Here is a 15,565-nt window from a genome sequence, read left to right as displayed (position 1 = left end):
TTTATCTTGGAGCTGAACTGGCTTTGCAGTTGGAATATTTGGTTTCCAGGCACGTCCATGTTTTCGTATTATGTGCATATTTGCAGAGTCAAAAAGAAAAGGGTGGCAAGAGTGAGAAAATTTAATTCTGCAATGTCAAAAGGATTTGCAAAAAATACTTAGGTGAAGGAGCTTTAGTGCACACAGTATAAAAAATTAATTAGAACCACAGACTTCATTATTTGAAACAAGAGCTTTGAGGAGGAAAAAAATGGTTACTTTTTGTTTTTTAAGAACAAACATTAGAGATTTTTAAATGGGGATTTTTCCTTTCTTTTCTTTTTTAAGAGACAGGATCTCGCTCTGTTGCTTGAGACTGGAGTGCAGGGGTGGGTATGACCGTAGCTCACTGCAGCCTCAAACTCCTGTGCTCAAGCGATCCTCCCACCTCAGCCTGCAAGGAGCTAGGACAACAGGCAGGCACCACCATGCCCTGCTAATTTTTTTTAAAAATGTTTGTAAAGATGAATTCTTGCTATGTTGCCCGGGCTGGTCTTGAACTCCTGACCTCATGCTATCTTCCTGCCTCAGCCTCCCTCCCAAAGTGCTGGGATTACTGGTGTGAGCTGCCCGCACTCAGGCTGAAAGGGGTATATATGTTACTTGCTATAAACAGGGCTCCTCAGATTTCCTTCAGGCTGGGTTGTGTGCTTTGATTTCTGGCTTGGTTGGTGGGTAACGGGTGCGTGGGTTGAGTTTGGTTGTTTGCTTGATTTGAGTGTTAGTAAAGAGGCATCGTACCCTATACTTTACAAGCGGCATGTTCAGAACTCAGCAAACACTGGTCCCCGCCATACAGAGCACCAGGGGCCTCGAGGGTAGCAGAGACAAGTTTCTCATATCCACCAAGGAGCTTGCACACCACATATACAAACCAGTAGAGAACAGACCGCATAGAAATAGGCTTCTCAACCCTATGTTCTGTTCACACAAGCATCTCTCTTCCTGACATTTGGCCTGACATGGTTCCTCTGGCTGCCCCGAGCAGAAAGCCCTAAGTCGGAGCATGGAGGTGCCCAGACTAAGGCCTCCAGGCAGGGCTGCTTCCCAGCAGCCAAGGGAGGAGCTGGCTCTGCTTTGTGTGGATCTCTTCTTGGGGTGAACCATCACTGGATCAAGCTTTCTTATGAAGGCATGCAAATTCCCCTACATCACATCCTTGTGTTAATGACGAAGGGGTGGGTGCCCAGAGTGCTGGGGCTCAGAGGAGGGGACACCCACAGAAAGGTTGGGGCAAGAGAGGTTCTGAGTTTTGATCCAAGGCAGAGAATACGTTTCCTTCCTGGGCCCCCAGCAGCAGCACAAGGCCCTGAATTCACACAGATCTGTTTGTACTCCTTTGCTTGGGGCCACACTCTAAGGCATTCTCCTGTGTCTTGCAGAAATGGGAACAGATCGAGGGCAACTCCAAGCTGAGGCACGTGGGCAGCAACCTGTGCCTGGACAGTCGCACGGCCAAGAGCGGGGGCCTGAGCGTGGAGGTGTGCGGCCCAGCCCTCTCGCAGCAGTGGAAGTTCTCGCTCAACCTGCAGCAGTAGGAGGGCCCGGGAGGCCCTGCCGTCCTGTCTCCTGCACCATCGGGTGGAGTCTGGTGATCACATTATTGATTATGTTTCTTAAACTTTCCGCGAAACTAATATACCTCAGTATTCCATCATGGTCTGAAAGTCGAACTTCGGCAAGGCACGGACGACTGTGCAGACACAACAGCGGCAAGAAGCGAGAACTGCCCTCCCCCTCCTCTCGGTGCAGCCCAGCTGGGCCCCCTTCCCCAGGCCGGAGCGCCCCTCTTCCTTCCAGCTTTCACTTCCACCGGCTCCGCAACTGAGTGACATCCAGCAACAGCCGACCGGGGAGTGGTAGAAGCGGCAACTGAACAGACGCATGCGAGCTGAGGGCAGGGCGGGAGGAGGGGGCACACACGCCCAGGGGAGCGAGGAGAACTCTTAAAATCTCCATTTTCAATCCCATCGAAATCACGTATGGTTTCCACAAAGCCGAGTCGTGTCACGTGGCAGGTTTACGTCGATAGCTCCTCTCTCTGCTCCTCCGTTCCCGAGTGTCTTCCTGGTCCAGACTCCCCTCCACCTGATGTACTTGCTATCTCTGAGGATGAAGTTTTCTAAGGTGGGACGCTAAATATAAAGCTATATAGAGAAAGAATGTACGGTCAGTTCCCTATGGTTTCTGTAGGAAGAATGTACGGTCAGTTCCCTATGGTTTCTGTAGGTCATCATCATCTTGTAAATTCCCCACAAAGCCGTTCGCAGCTTCCGGGAGAAGGGGCCAGAGCCCGGTGGGGCCAGGTTCTCACGGAGGGAGGAAGTGGCCTTTGTCCCCTGGAGCCCGATCAGCCAGTTGGTGCTACTGCTGTGGCCAGCTGGGGGGGCTTCCTCCAGACCACCGGCCTCGGCCCCGGCATCCCTGTTGGGCGTCAGTCAGCCTGAGAGTCACTACTGTGCGTCAGAATCCACTTTGTGTGCTGTGTGTATCTGTGAACCTGGAGGGGTTACTTATTTTGACAGATATCACTTTGGGTCTTTTTACATTAAATTTCTTTTCTCTAAGGAATATAAACAACACCCCATAGCTCCCAATGTGAGCCAGCGATACCGCTGCCCCCTGGCGACAGGGCAGACCAATGATGCCAGGCAGCTGTCACACGCTAGCATTGGCCTCATTGTGATCTCAGCCCTGCATGCTGGGCCTTCAGAATTAATGGCCAGCAGTGTCAGGGATGAGTCTCTCAGCCTGGGCACAGGCCTGGCTCACAGTCCTACACACCTGCGGGCCTGGGGAGCTCCAGCCAGGCAGCGAGTCCTGCCCCGCCCGCAGCCCTCTCCCACACCCCACCTGGCCCACGTGACTGCTTCAGGGGCCTTTGGGGAAAGAATTAGGAAGGGTCAGAACCAAACAATACCTGCTCATTTACACTGAGGATTCAGGGCAGGAGACAAGAGCCTTGGGGTCCTGTTAAACCACAGACAGTTATGAACCAAAAGTCGTAACAGGGAGAGGTGCCTGGAGTCTGCCTGGGTGCTCAGGAATGTTCCTCGTCACCCCGCCACTCTGTGGTTGGTGCCCTGCTTCCTCCTCCACTCCCGGCCGCCTTCTCCAGCACTGCACACACAGATGCTCAGTCTGAGAGAGGCTGGCACGGCCTGGCAGTCTGAGAAAAGCATCCGATAGTCACACCTGCAGGCCCCTCGGAGGGACAGCGGCGGCCTTGGAGTTAGAAGCCGCCCTGGGAGGTTGTGCCGGTGCCATGCTCCTCCCTGTGTCTTGTATGAAAGAGGCCACTGTGTGTCTTCCTCCCCGGCAGGAGCCCCATGGGTGTGCACTGTAGGACAGCGGCCCCGAGGTGGAAGCCTGGCTGGAGGGCTGCCCTATAGGTCTTCTCTTCCCACCTCCCCTGCCATGCAACCAGATGTGTCCTGAGCGGGCAGTGTGGCCTGACACCGGAGTAACTCCACACGCTTTTGTCTTTCACAGTGGGCTCTTTGGGGAGCCTGAGGAAAACCCCCTTAGGTACCTGTGCGAGGCTGTGGAATGCAGGCCAGAGCAGGGCATGCTTAGCCCCCAGCACCCAGGTGCTTTTGTCAGACCCTGTCACCTGCGAGCTGCTACTGCTGTTAGGAGGGAAAAAAAATGGATGAATCTGGCTCGTTTTAAAATCAAGTTTTTTGATTAATCCTTTGCCCCCACACCTTCACCCTGCCCGCACCCCCAGGTCCTTTCAGCCTTCGTGTCATCGGATTTGTCTACCCAGGCCCTTGTGCGGCCATGCCCTGGGGGCAGCGTCCTGTCCCTGAGCTGGGGGGCGGCTTTGGATGGTCCGGGTGTCAAGAGCAGAGGTGGGCTGGGGAGGGGTCCTTTGCAGTGAGCTATGTTTACATGACACAGTGTGCCAAAGTGACTTACTGTGGTTGCGTTATTTTTTAGTCATCGGGACTATCCCACCCTCCCACTCCTGTTTTTAAAACTCAGAATTCTTTCCTAAGGGCCCTTCGAGCAAAGCGTGCCGAAGTTAGTTGTCTTCTCTGTGGTGGTCCTTTCTTATGTCTTCATAAAAGCTCAGATGATGGTATCTGTGAGTATGTTTTGCAAATTCAAAATATAGTTTGGTAATTTTTTTTTCCAGTTGATTTTTAAAAAGAACTGCTGTACAGAGCTTGTACTTTGTCCATTTTATAGATGGAAACCATCCTTGAAAATTGTTTAACTTAAATAAAGAGAAGATACTTTCTAGATACTGCGCTTTGCTGGCCGGAGTCTGTCCTAGTGTGTGAGGGCTGGGTGGGGTGGGTGTGGGGACTGGGATTGGGGTCAGCCTTCTGCAGCTCCTGCTCAGTGGCCGTTTCTTATCACCCTTTGCAGATGTGCTTTAATTGCTGTGCCCTTTGGTTGGTTATTCTTATTTGTAATAGTAATCATTATCATTTGTGGAGTGTTTATGATGTGCCAGGCACCCAGCCAAGCCCTTCAATACATTTGCATTTTACAGCCACAGGGGAAGCTGGTGACGGAAGTTGCTAGCCTGCTCAAGGTCAGGTCCTTCCTGTGTACCTGCCTGGAACCTGCCCCTTAGCACTCGAACCCAGACCCTGTGCTGTTCATACCAGGGAGGCAGATATTTTTACAGTTTTTCAAGTAGTTAAGATTTATAGACTTGTTTACCCGTTACCTGGGGCTCACCAGTTCCATCCAAGCCTCTCTGAGGTTCTTCAGATACTATTTATTTATTTATTTTTATTTTATTTATTTTTCTGAGATGGAGTCTTGCTCTGTCGCCTAGGCTGGAGTGTGGTGTTGCAATCTCGGCTCACTGCAACCTCCACCTCAGTGACTCCAGCGATTCTCCTGCCTCAGCCTCCCAAGTAGCTGGGATTACAGGCACTCACCACCATGCCTGGCTAATGTTTTGAATTTTTAGTAGAGATGAGGTTTCACCATGTTGGCCAGGCTGGTCCTGAACTCCTGACCTCAAGTGATCTGCCAGCTTCAGCCTCCCAAAATGCTGGGATTACAGGCGTGAGCCACCGCACCCAGCCTTTTGTTATCTTTTAAATTCCTACATCTGAGCCAGGCCACAGTAGTGTGTGCCTGTAATCCCAGCTATTCAGGAGGCTGAGGCAGGAGGATCATTTGAGCCCAGGAGTTCAAGACCAGCCTGGGCAACGAAGCAAGATTCCCATCTCAACAACAGAAAGAAAAATACCTACATTTGAACAGCCCCACAAGGGTTCAAGGAAACATAACCTTGACCAATTATTTAGCAATTTTTTTTTTTTTCACGACAGAGTCTCACTTTGTCACCCAGGCTGGAGTGCAGTGGTGCGATCTTGGCTCACTGCAACCTCTGCCTCCCGGGTTCAAGTGATTCTCCTACCTCAGCCTCCTGAGTAGCTGGGATTACAGGCCCCCACCACCACACCTGGCTACTTTTTTGTATTTTTAGTAGAGACGGGGTTTCACCATGTTGCCCAGGCTGGACTCAAACTACTGACCTGAAGTGATCCACCCACCTCGGCCTCCTAAAGTACTGGGATTACAGGCATGAGCCACTGTGCCCGGCCCAATTATTTAGCAATTTTGATTGAGATTGGGGTGAGGTAGGAGGTTGGCCACTGGCAGGACTGGCCCAAATGAATGTCTGAAACCTTCTAGAGACCACATGTAATCCTTTTTCTTTCCCTATTATTTGGGACACTAAAAATTTGCTGCCATTTGAGAAAACTAAAGGAACTCTCAGCATCGTTTTGTAGCACCCACTGGAGCCCCCCTAGGGATCCCGTGCGTGGTTCCTGCTCTGATAACAGGGAGAGGTTTATTTATTCGGTAACTATTTGTTGAAAAACTGTTGTGCTGTTAGTCCCAAAGAAGACCTAGAGTGAGGAGGAAACATGTTAAATGTTGACAAATAGGACATGCCAAATGCAGGCTCTCGGGGTGGTGAAGGTGGGGGGTGGTCCACCCTTGTTGGAGCCATGTCTCGAAGGTTCTGTGGAATTGGGACTTGGCGAGGGAGAGTGGGGGCGCAGCGTCTGAGAGGTCCCAGCACCGGGACACAGCAGCAAGACCCCCTGATGGGCACAGCACAGGAGGAAGAAGACAGACTGGCAGGCAGGCCCGTGCGTGAGCATTGTGAATGCTGGGGAAGGCTCTGGGGGCGGGAAATGACAGGAGATCCTGACTGGAGCAGAAAGGGTCAGGCTTGCAACGCTTTTCAGGATGAAATACCCAACCCAACTCAGCGATTGGATTCTGCAGTATAACTTCACATTGTCAAGAATGTTCAGCCAGAAAAATAAAACGCCTCTGACACACTCTTCTGTTCGTGGACTTAACCTACAGAAGGACGAGAAAACTCTCTTCTCAGCAGTTCTTGCCTATTTCTCAGCAATCTCCTAATACAATGTATATGTATTTGAGTTTATGCATTGTGTGTGCCTGCAAGTAACATACATCCTGTTTCCAAAAGCTACCGTCTCCCCTAGGGTTCCAAGGAGGTAAAGAGGAGTGTTCGCTCAGCAGTTTCTGCCTGAGCTCCTGGGGCCCCAGGCTGGAGTGGTCTGGGCAGGGGCTACAGCCCAGGTGACACCCACGGGTGAGTCAGATTTGAACCAGACTCTGGATGCAGTTATAAGGAGCATCATAGAGCAGTAGCCGTGATTTCCTCTTCAGGAATAAAGACCCAGTCTCAACAAGGCGCCAGCCTCCTGAAGGGCGTGGAAAGAACCTTTGTGGGGTACCGAAGCCACTGTGGAGTTTCCCTGAGACTGTCCTCTTTGCTCTCAAGTTGGGAGAATTCTCAATTGGAGAGCTTTCATAAAAAGCCCACCTAAATGGAGGTTAAATTAAAAGAGATGTTGTCTTGTATAACAGTAAATCCAAAGGTAATGGAATTCCACGTTGATCCTGGGGCTTGACATTGCTGTGGACAAACTGCTCCCTGTCCGACCGCCCCTCCCCTCGATCCCTTCCCACCATGGTTCATTTCAGTACAGTGGATAACTCAGTCTGTTCACGTTGCTGTAAAGGATACTGGAAACAGTAGGTTATTTGGCTCATGGTTCTGCAGATTGTACAAGGAGCATGACTCCAGCTTCTGCTTCTCGGGAGGCCTCAGGAAGCTTCCACTGGTGGTGGAAGGCAGAGGGGAGCAGGCATCACATGGCGAGAGGGGCAGGAGGAGCCAGGCTCTTTTCAACAATCAGTTCTCACTCACTCCTGTGATACTGGCACCAAGCCATTCAGGAGGGACCCACCCCGAAAATCCAAACACTTCCGCCACGCCTCACCTCCAACATTGAGGGTCAAAGTTCGACATGAGACTTGGAGTGGACAAACGTCCAACATTTATCACTCAACAGACCTGGCGCATGCTTCCTCCTGTGCATCTTTGCTTTTTGACTTAGGGAAGATGCACCTTTGCCAATGACCATCCCACCCCTTAGACTCCCTGCCCCTTTGACTCCCCGCCCCTTAGACTCCCCGCCCCTTAGGCTCCCCGCCCTTTAGTCTTCCCAGGTTCCACTGCCCAGACCCGGGTCCTCGGGAAGCCAGGAAGCAGCCACCTCCCGCCTCCTCCCATGTCATGGAAGTGGGTTCTGCTGGCAAGGAGGACAGGGAAAGGATGGCTACTCATTGAACAGCCTCGTGCCCACTGCACTCGCCATCACTGGAAGAATTCTGGCAGCAGCAGATGGAGGGGTGGCAGCGTGGTCTCAGGATTCCTTCGTCCTAAGAGAGGCAGTCGCAGACCCTGCTGAGCCCCTTCACCCTGTTGATGCCACGGACTCCTTCGGCGTGAGCCATCAACTCAGGGCCTCCTCTCAATTTATTCAAATGAATAAAACACATTGATTATATGGGATTACAAAGAAGACTAATTATACCGAGACACAGTTATCAAAATATTTTCCTAATATGTGCTTCTTAATGCATTAAATAACAAGTCTTCCTGTCTAATTGCTGCCATAATTTAAAGTAGTGATGAGCATAAACAATGTTTTCAAAAAGCTGCAATAAGTAATGTGATGAAAATATCTGTGATTTTTTAATTAGTGACCAAGTTCCTATTTTGTTGTCGGCATTCGTAGTAGAAGGAAATATTCCATTTCAGTTGGAGGCTGTGAAAATAACGTCATTTTTCCCATCTAAGTTGCTGGACCCCCTAAATTCTGAGCATCTCCATGTCAGTGAGATGTGTGGTCCCCACTGTCCTGGAGCCTCCATGACTTTGTCATCTCCCTGCTGCGGGGTCAAAGGGGTGTTCTCCAGGACCCAGGCAGCTGTCCAGAGCTCTGATCCTGATTCTGAGAGCAAAAATGGGAACAGGCGCTGCTTGAGCCATGAGACTCACAGTCGGTCACCTGATTTGCATTTATATTGAGAAATCACAGCTGGCGGGTGCCCTAGCAGATGGGTGAGGCTGATCCACTCAGAGGCTGTACAGAAGCCACGCCATCCTCACAACGCCCACCCATTGTGACACGTGGGCCAAGGGGAGTGGGATTTTGCTGGTCAGCTTCTCTCCCTATTGAAGCCACGTGGGAAGGAAGTGGGCAGAAGACTGCTTGGCAAGCAAGGAGCCGGAAGACAGAGCGCGAGGACCTTCACAAAGTCCCACTTGAGGTGGAGAGACGGAGGCGTTTCTGCGCTGCTGCGGGCGTGGCCTTGACCGTGAAACTGTCACTCGGAGACTGCTTGGCCTGGACTCCAGCTCAGGACGTGCAGGGCGGGTGCTGCCTGATGCCCCTCTGAGCTCCTCATCTGGGCCTGCCAGGTCTGCAGCAGGAGGGCGGGCAGGATGGGAAGGAGCCCGTCTTGGGACAGAGCACATAAATGCGTGGCTACCACTGTCGAGTGCCACACAGGAGTGAAGTCCAGGAGTGAAAAGAAAGGCTTGAGGGAAAGGAAAAGGGGCGAACAGAAGAGGTGACACTGGATGTGACCTCTCAGGCCCTGGAATGGGTGTCCCACAATCCAGATAACCTCTCATCTCTACACAAAGACGTTGTTACCCCTATTTTACCCCTGGGGAAACTGAGGCTCTGATCAGCTAAGTCATTTGCCTAATTTACCCACACAGTGCCAAGTTAAGCACCCAGCTGTGACTGTCCTCTTCCTGGTCCAGTGGGGACATGGGGACAGGAGGTGATGGGAAGTGAAATGGGCCTTTGGTCGTGGCCAGGGGAGGGGCAGTGACTCTTGTTGCTAACAGGGAAAGCTGGAGTCACCACCGCCGGCCCCTGAGGGCTGGAGGGGAGGAGTCAGGAGGCTCGGGGTGGGAGAGATGGGCTCCACCGTTGCATCCTGCCACCCACCACCTGTGTCACCATGAGATGTCACTGAGCCTGCTCTGTGAAATGGGGATCCTTCTGTTCACCCTGGAAGATCATTGTCAGGATCAGAGGGGAAGCATGAAAAGTGCCTCCTGGCCACACAGTGGCTCTGCCTGCAATCCCAGTACTTGAGAAGGCCAAGGCAGGAGGATTGCTTGAGTCCAGGAGTCTGAGACCAGCCTGGGCAACATCATGAGACCCCCATCTCTACAAAAAAAATAATAATAATAAGCTGGGCATGGTGGTGCACCCCTGTGGCTGGGCTACTCGGGACTGCCTGAGCCCAGGAGTTTGAGGCTCCAGTGAGCCGTAATTGCACCACTGCACTGCAGCCTGGAGCAAGACCCTGTCTCAAAAAAATTTTTTTTAATTTGCCTCCTGATCCAGGCCAGCAGAGCCGCAGCCCGGCTCCCATGAACCTCCCCAGCTTTCCCTGCAGGTCTGCGGGGCCGTCCAGAAGGAAAAGGACTGGAGCAGGGGAGCCAATGGGATTTCCACATCTGCCAAGTCTTCAGGGAATGCGGGATGGTGCGGGGACCCGGGAAATAAGGGTGGAGGTGTTAGTCCTACATTTTTACAGCCTAGAAGTGATGTCAGAGACCACCAGAGAGGGGGACGGCAGAGAGAGGGAGGACGGGGGCCTGGAAATACAGATCCACACACAGGCTGGAAAGAACCAGCAAGATGCTGCTGGCTGGGCAGAGGCAGCTGGAAAGAAGGGAAGGAAGGTGCGGGACAAATGAGGCTGCCCCGTGGCCCAAGCCAGAGCGTGGTGAGCTCTGGGAAGAGGTACCTGGATTTTTGGCAACAAGGAAGTTGGTCTGATGCTGGCAGGTGAGGAACACCCTCCTCACGTGAGGAACACTGGGCTGGAGGAGGGGAGGACGAGGATGTGGCCGCTGGTTCAGGTGGGGACGTCTGGGAAGGACCTGAGAAGCTGGGGCTGATGGGACAGCGAGGGGCCAGAGAACTCTCCAGAAGCTTCTGGCTCTGGGGCAGAGAGCCGAGCTGAGGGGCGGCGTCGGTAGCCACTGTTTCCCTCCCACTCTCGCAGCCCTCTGCACCGGGGATTTTGAGGCTGTCTGTACTTCACGTGTTTGAGAGAAACCCACGATTGTAGAGCTGAAGATGTGGAATTTGGCCCGCAGCTAACTGCACACCTACCAGGACCACCCTGCTCATGAGCTTCACTGCAGCACTCATTTCGTCACACAAGGGGCCAACCAGAGGCCAATTCAGTAGAGTCAATGTCTGTGTGCCTCCACCCCAAAATTCACAGGTTGCAATCCTAACCCCCAGCGCGATGGTATTAGGAGGTGGGGTCTTAGGGAGGTGGGCAGGTCATGAGGATGGCCCTGATCCAGTCTGACTCCTATGCTTCTAAAAGATGATGCGGACACAGACACACACAAAGGGGCGGCCACATGCAGACGCAGGGAGAAGACAGCCGTCCCACACCACGGAGACGCTTCAGGAGCAACCAACCCTGCAGACACCTTGATCCTGGACTTCTGGCATCCGGGGCTGTGCGTTGTGCAAGCCCCCCAGCCTGCACTGTTTTGTTCTGGCAGCCCCAAGCCGACGCATACAAAGCCAGAGCCCTCGTAATTCCCACATGCCACATGCACGGCTCAGCTGCACCTCCTGCCAGCTCCAAACCCCATGGCACAGGGTGCACACTTGTATGTCCATATGGTCAGCTTTCAGCACCGGACAGGACTTCTAAGGTCCCATCCCAAGACACGCTCCCCAGCATCTAGGTCCTCCTTCCGACACTCCCAACGTGCATTCCGGCAACAGCTGGGGGCCGTGCTTGTGCTGGGAGCTTAGAAGATGAGAGATAATGTTCACTGGGCACCTGCCATGCTCCAGAAACGATGCCAGCTTCTCATTCAGGGCTCACTTCCAGCTTTCAGCAGATAGACCAAGTAGGACTTAGAAAGCTTAAGGCATATGTGAGTCACATCCAAACAGGAATTTGAACCCAGCTCTCGAACTTCAAAGCCCTGTTCTTTGTATGACACTTGTGCTTCTCAAACCTTGCTGCATATTCCAATTACCTTGGGAGTTAACAACAATAACAACAGATGCCCACCTGCAATCCCTGGAGCTAAGCCCTGCTGTGTTTGCAAAGCTCCCCAGAGGCTCAGAAAGTACAGCTGGGTTGGAAACCAAACCAGTGCTTCCCCAACCTTAGTGCACAGAAGAGTCTCTAGGAGGGGTTGTTAAAACAGAGTCCAAGGGCCCAGTCCCCAAGTTTCTGATTCGGCAGGACTGGGGTGGGATTTGAGAATTCATGTTTCTTTTCTTTTTTTCTTCTTTCTTCTTTCTTTCTTCTTTCTTATTCTTCTTCTTCTTCTCCTTCCTCCTCCTCCTCTTCCTTCTTCTTCTTCTTCCTCTTCTTCTTCTTCTTCTTCTTCTTCTCCTCCTCCTCCTCCTCCTCCCCCTCCTCCTTCTCCTTCCTCCTCTTCTTCTTCTTCTTCCTTCTTCTTCTTCTTCTTCTTCTTCTTCTTCTTCTTCTTCTTCTTCTTCTTCTTCTTCTTCTTCTTCTTTTCTTCTTCTTCTTCCTCTTCCTCTTCCTCTTCCTCTTCTTTTTTTAAGATGGAGTTTCCCTCTTGTTGTCCAGGCTGGAGTGCAATGCAGTGGTACAATCTCAGCTCACTGCAACCTCTGCCTCCTGGGTTCAAGTGATTCTCCTGCCTCAGCCTCCTGAGCAGCTGGGATTACAGGCACCTGCCACCACGCCCGGCTAATTTTTGTAGTTTAGTAGAGATGGGGTTTCACCATGTTTTAGCCAGGCTGGTCTTGAACTCCTGATGTAAGGTGATCAGTCCGCCTCAGCCTCCCAAAGGGCTGGGATTACAGGCATGAGCCACCATGCCCATCCTTGTCTTCATTTTTTTAGAGACAGAGTCACCCACATTGGAGTGCAGTGGTGTCGATCATAGTTCACTCCAGCCTTGAACTCCCAGGCTTAAGCAATCTACCCACCTCAGCCTCCTGGGTAGCTTGGGACTACAGGTGCACAACACCATGCCTGGCTAAATTTTGTATGTCTTGGAGACACTGGGTTTCACTATGTTTCCCAGGGTGGTCTCAAACTCCTAGCCTCAAGCAATCACCCATTTGGGCCTCCCAAAGTGTTGGGATTACAGCATGAGTCACACTGCCTGGTGGAAATTTATAGTTCTAATGACTCCCAGGTGATGCTGATGCTGCTGCCCTGGGAATCACACTTTGAGGAGGCACAGGGCACTTAGTTCAGGCCGTGGCTAGTTTGACAGCCCCCGTTAGACAATAGGATCGCCCACACTTCATACCAAAGGGTTATTACTGAGTCGCATGGTGGCCAGGAGAAGTGGTAGTGGGTAGGGCTCAGGTTGTGGTTCTGCGGCTGGACTGCTTGGTTCATGGTCTCGGGTCCTCTATTCCTGGGCCCTTGGATGCTTCATGGCTCTGATGTGGACCCTGTTACATGACCTCAGTCTCACCATCTCTGCTCTCTGTGCTCAAGTTTCTTCCTCGGTTAAATAGGGAAATGAAATTCACAAAGTTGGCCGGGCGCGGTGGCTCACTCCTCTAATCCCAGCACTTTGGGAGGCCGAGGCGGGCGGATCATGAGGTCCGGAGATGGAGACCATCCCGGCTAACATGGTGAAACCCTGTTTCTACTAAAAATACAAAAATTAGCCGGGCGTGGTGGCACACACCTGTTGTCCCAGCTACTCGAGAGGCTGAGGCAGGAGAATGGCCTGAACCCGGGCGGCGGAGCTTGCAGTGAGCCGAGATCGCGCCACTGCACTCCAGCCTGGGCGACAGAGTGAGACTCCATCTCAAAAAAAAAAAAAAAAAAAAAAGAAGAAAGAAAAAAAGGAAATTCACAAAGTTAGAGCCGTGGGGTGGTGAGATTCTCTCACTCCCCCTCTACCATGACCTGCTTCCTCAGAAAACCATTCCCCCTTCTGCTGCTTGAAGGGTTTTAATATCATGGATCTGCACCTTGTAGTTTCAATTTGGAATTTTTTAGTTCAGAGGACTTTGAGTGACAGACATTTTAAAAATCAAAGTAGGTAACAAAATGAATAAGGGTTGCAGAGAGTATTCAAATGCGGACAGTGAGAGCTCATGGAGGTGAAGAATCAGGCCTTGATCTGCACAGTTCCCCAGAAAGTAGAATCCCTCAGGGACACCAAGCTGGGGCTGAGGCCGCTGGCTCCCTCTCTGCACTTTAGAAAAAGGGCTGCATGTAACCCACCTAAACACAGCCCTCTAACCTCTCTGTTCTTCTTCTCCTAGATGAAAGATTTGGGTGATGAATAAAATGATAAGCTGGGCCACCCTTTTCCACCTCACCGAAGGGCCAGGAAATAGAACTAAGAAGTGTGTTTAAGGAATCATTTTAGGCCTGGGGCAGGAGCTCACGTCTATAATCCCAGCACTTCGGGAGGCTGAGGCAGGAAGATCACTTGAGCCCAGGAGTTCGAGACCAGCCTTGGCAACATAGTGAGACCCTAATACATAAAAAAATTAACCGGGTGTGGTGTTGTGTGCCTGTGGTCCCAGCTATTTGGGTGTCTGAGGTGGGAGGATCGCTTGAGCCTAGGAGTTGAAGGCTGCAGTGAGCTGTGACTGTGCCACGGCCCTCCAGCCTATGGGAAAGAGCGGGACCCTGTGTGTAAAACAAGGAAGAAATCATCTTAGTACAACTTCTTAGAAAAATTTCAAACGCTTGGTGACTTTGTTTGTGTTCACTCTTTAAGGAAGCGCCTGGGTACAGGGCCAGCTCCCTGGGGAGAGCAGTGAAGTGGGGAGCCCGGGGAGCAGTGAGGCGGGGAGCGGTGAGCTGAGCGGGGAAGTGGCGAGGGAGGGAAGTTGTGGGGGAGAAGCGGTGAGGGAGGGAGCAGTGAGGCGGGGAAGCCGTGAGAGAGGGAGGGGTGGGGGGGAGCGGTGAAGGGGGGAAGTAGTGACAGGTGGGAGCAGTGAGGGAAGGAGCCGTGAGGGAGGGAAGGGTTGGGGGGGAGAGGCAAAGCGGGGAGTGGTGAAGGGGGAAGCGGTGAGGGAGGTAGCGGTGAGGTGGGGAGGGGCAGATCCTCTTCTAGGATGGCTGTTCTCTGCCCCTCACCCTGGGGGGCTGCTCTGCCGCCCAGTTTCTCACACTCTCCCTTGGATTCGAATGGCAGCATGACCTCAGGTCCTCTATTCCTGTGCCCTTGGACACTCCGAGCAGGCGAGGAAGGGGAGGAAACAGGTTCCTGGGACTCTAGCCACGTCGGGTGAGTAGAATCAGGAAATGTCCACCACGTCCTCGTCCTGCTGCCAGGGACAGCAGGGCTCCTGAGACGGACGCCGCATCCCAGCAAGGCGAGGTCAGAGAGGGGCCGGGGCACAACTGCCAGAGTGATGCTGTCAAAAGTCCCTTTTCATAATGGCCATTTTGGGAGAAGAGAAGCTCAGGCTGGCAGCTTGGGTCTCATATACCTGACTGTCATTAATTGCCTCTCACGGGCTCTTGCCCTCTCCACCTCTCTCTCTTTCCCTCTCCCTCCCTCTCTCTCAACCTGCCTCTCTCTTTCCCTTCTCTCTCACTCTCTACCTGCCTCTCTTTCCCTTCTCTCTCTCTGTCTCTCTGTCTCTACCTGTCTCTCTCTTTCCTGCTCCCTCTCTCACTTCCCTCTCTCCCTCCCTCTCTCTCAACCTGCCTCTCTCTTTCCCTCCTCTGTCTCTGTCTCTCTCTCTTTCTCTCTCTCTCTACCTGTCTCTCTCTCGACTTCTCTTTCCCACTCCCTCTCTCTTTCCTTCTCCCTCCCTCTCTTTTTCTCTCTGTCTCCCTCTCTCTCTCAACCTGCCTCTCTCCCTCCCTTCCTCTCTCTCCTTCTCTTGCTCTAAAACCTCAGATGTTTTCTCCCCAAACATGTTTTTTTGTTTGTTTTTGTTTTTGTTTTAATTTTAGCCACGTTAACCCCAGAGGCAGCAAATCCAAATCGTGAGGCCACCTCAGGGGTGCATTATTCCAGGGAGGGCCTCTCTGAGGTGTCCGTGGGAGAGACTCTCAGAGCCAGGAGCAGATGGGAAATCTCACGGACACAGCCTGCATGTAAGTGGCCTGGGTCCAAAGCCAGGTCTTTCTAAGAGCCGTTGCCTGGGCAATGAAATGGAGAGATTTTGAAAAACCCCTCTCA

The 15,565-nt window shown here is 52.3% G+C and overlaps 1 protein-coding gene across 2 annotated transcripts in view; it reads left to right on the top strand.

Annotated features, from left to right (window-relative positions):
- Positions 1–2,202, top strand: part of LOC105499152 (polypeptide N-acetylgalactosaminyltransferase 2) — a 224,600-nt gene extending 222,398 nt beyond the window's left edge. For both annotated transcript variants that reach the window (XM_011771621.3, XM_011771622.3), the window contains exon 16: positions 1,422–2,202. In XM_011771621.3, coding sequence (XP_011769923.1) covers positions 1,422–1,577 — 156 coding nt within the window. In that variant the 3' untranslated portion in view covers positions 1,578–2,202. The remainder of the gene's footprint in view (positions 1–1,421) is intronic.
- Positions 2,203–15,565: the final 13,363 nt, after the last annotated feature.

The sequence above is a fragment of the Macaca nemestrina genome, chromosome 1, assembly GCF_043159975.1.
Source record: "Macaca nemestrina isolate mMacNem1 chromosome 1, mMacNem.hap1, whole genome shotgun sequence".
NCBI lineage: Eukaryota > Metazoa > Chordata > Mammalia > Primates > Cercopithecidae > Macaca > Macaca nemestrina.
This window is presented reverse-complemented; position numbering and strand designations above follow the sequence as displayed.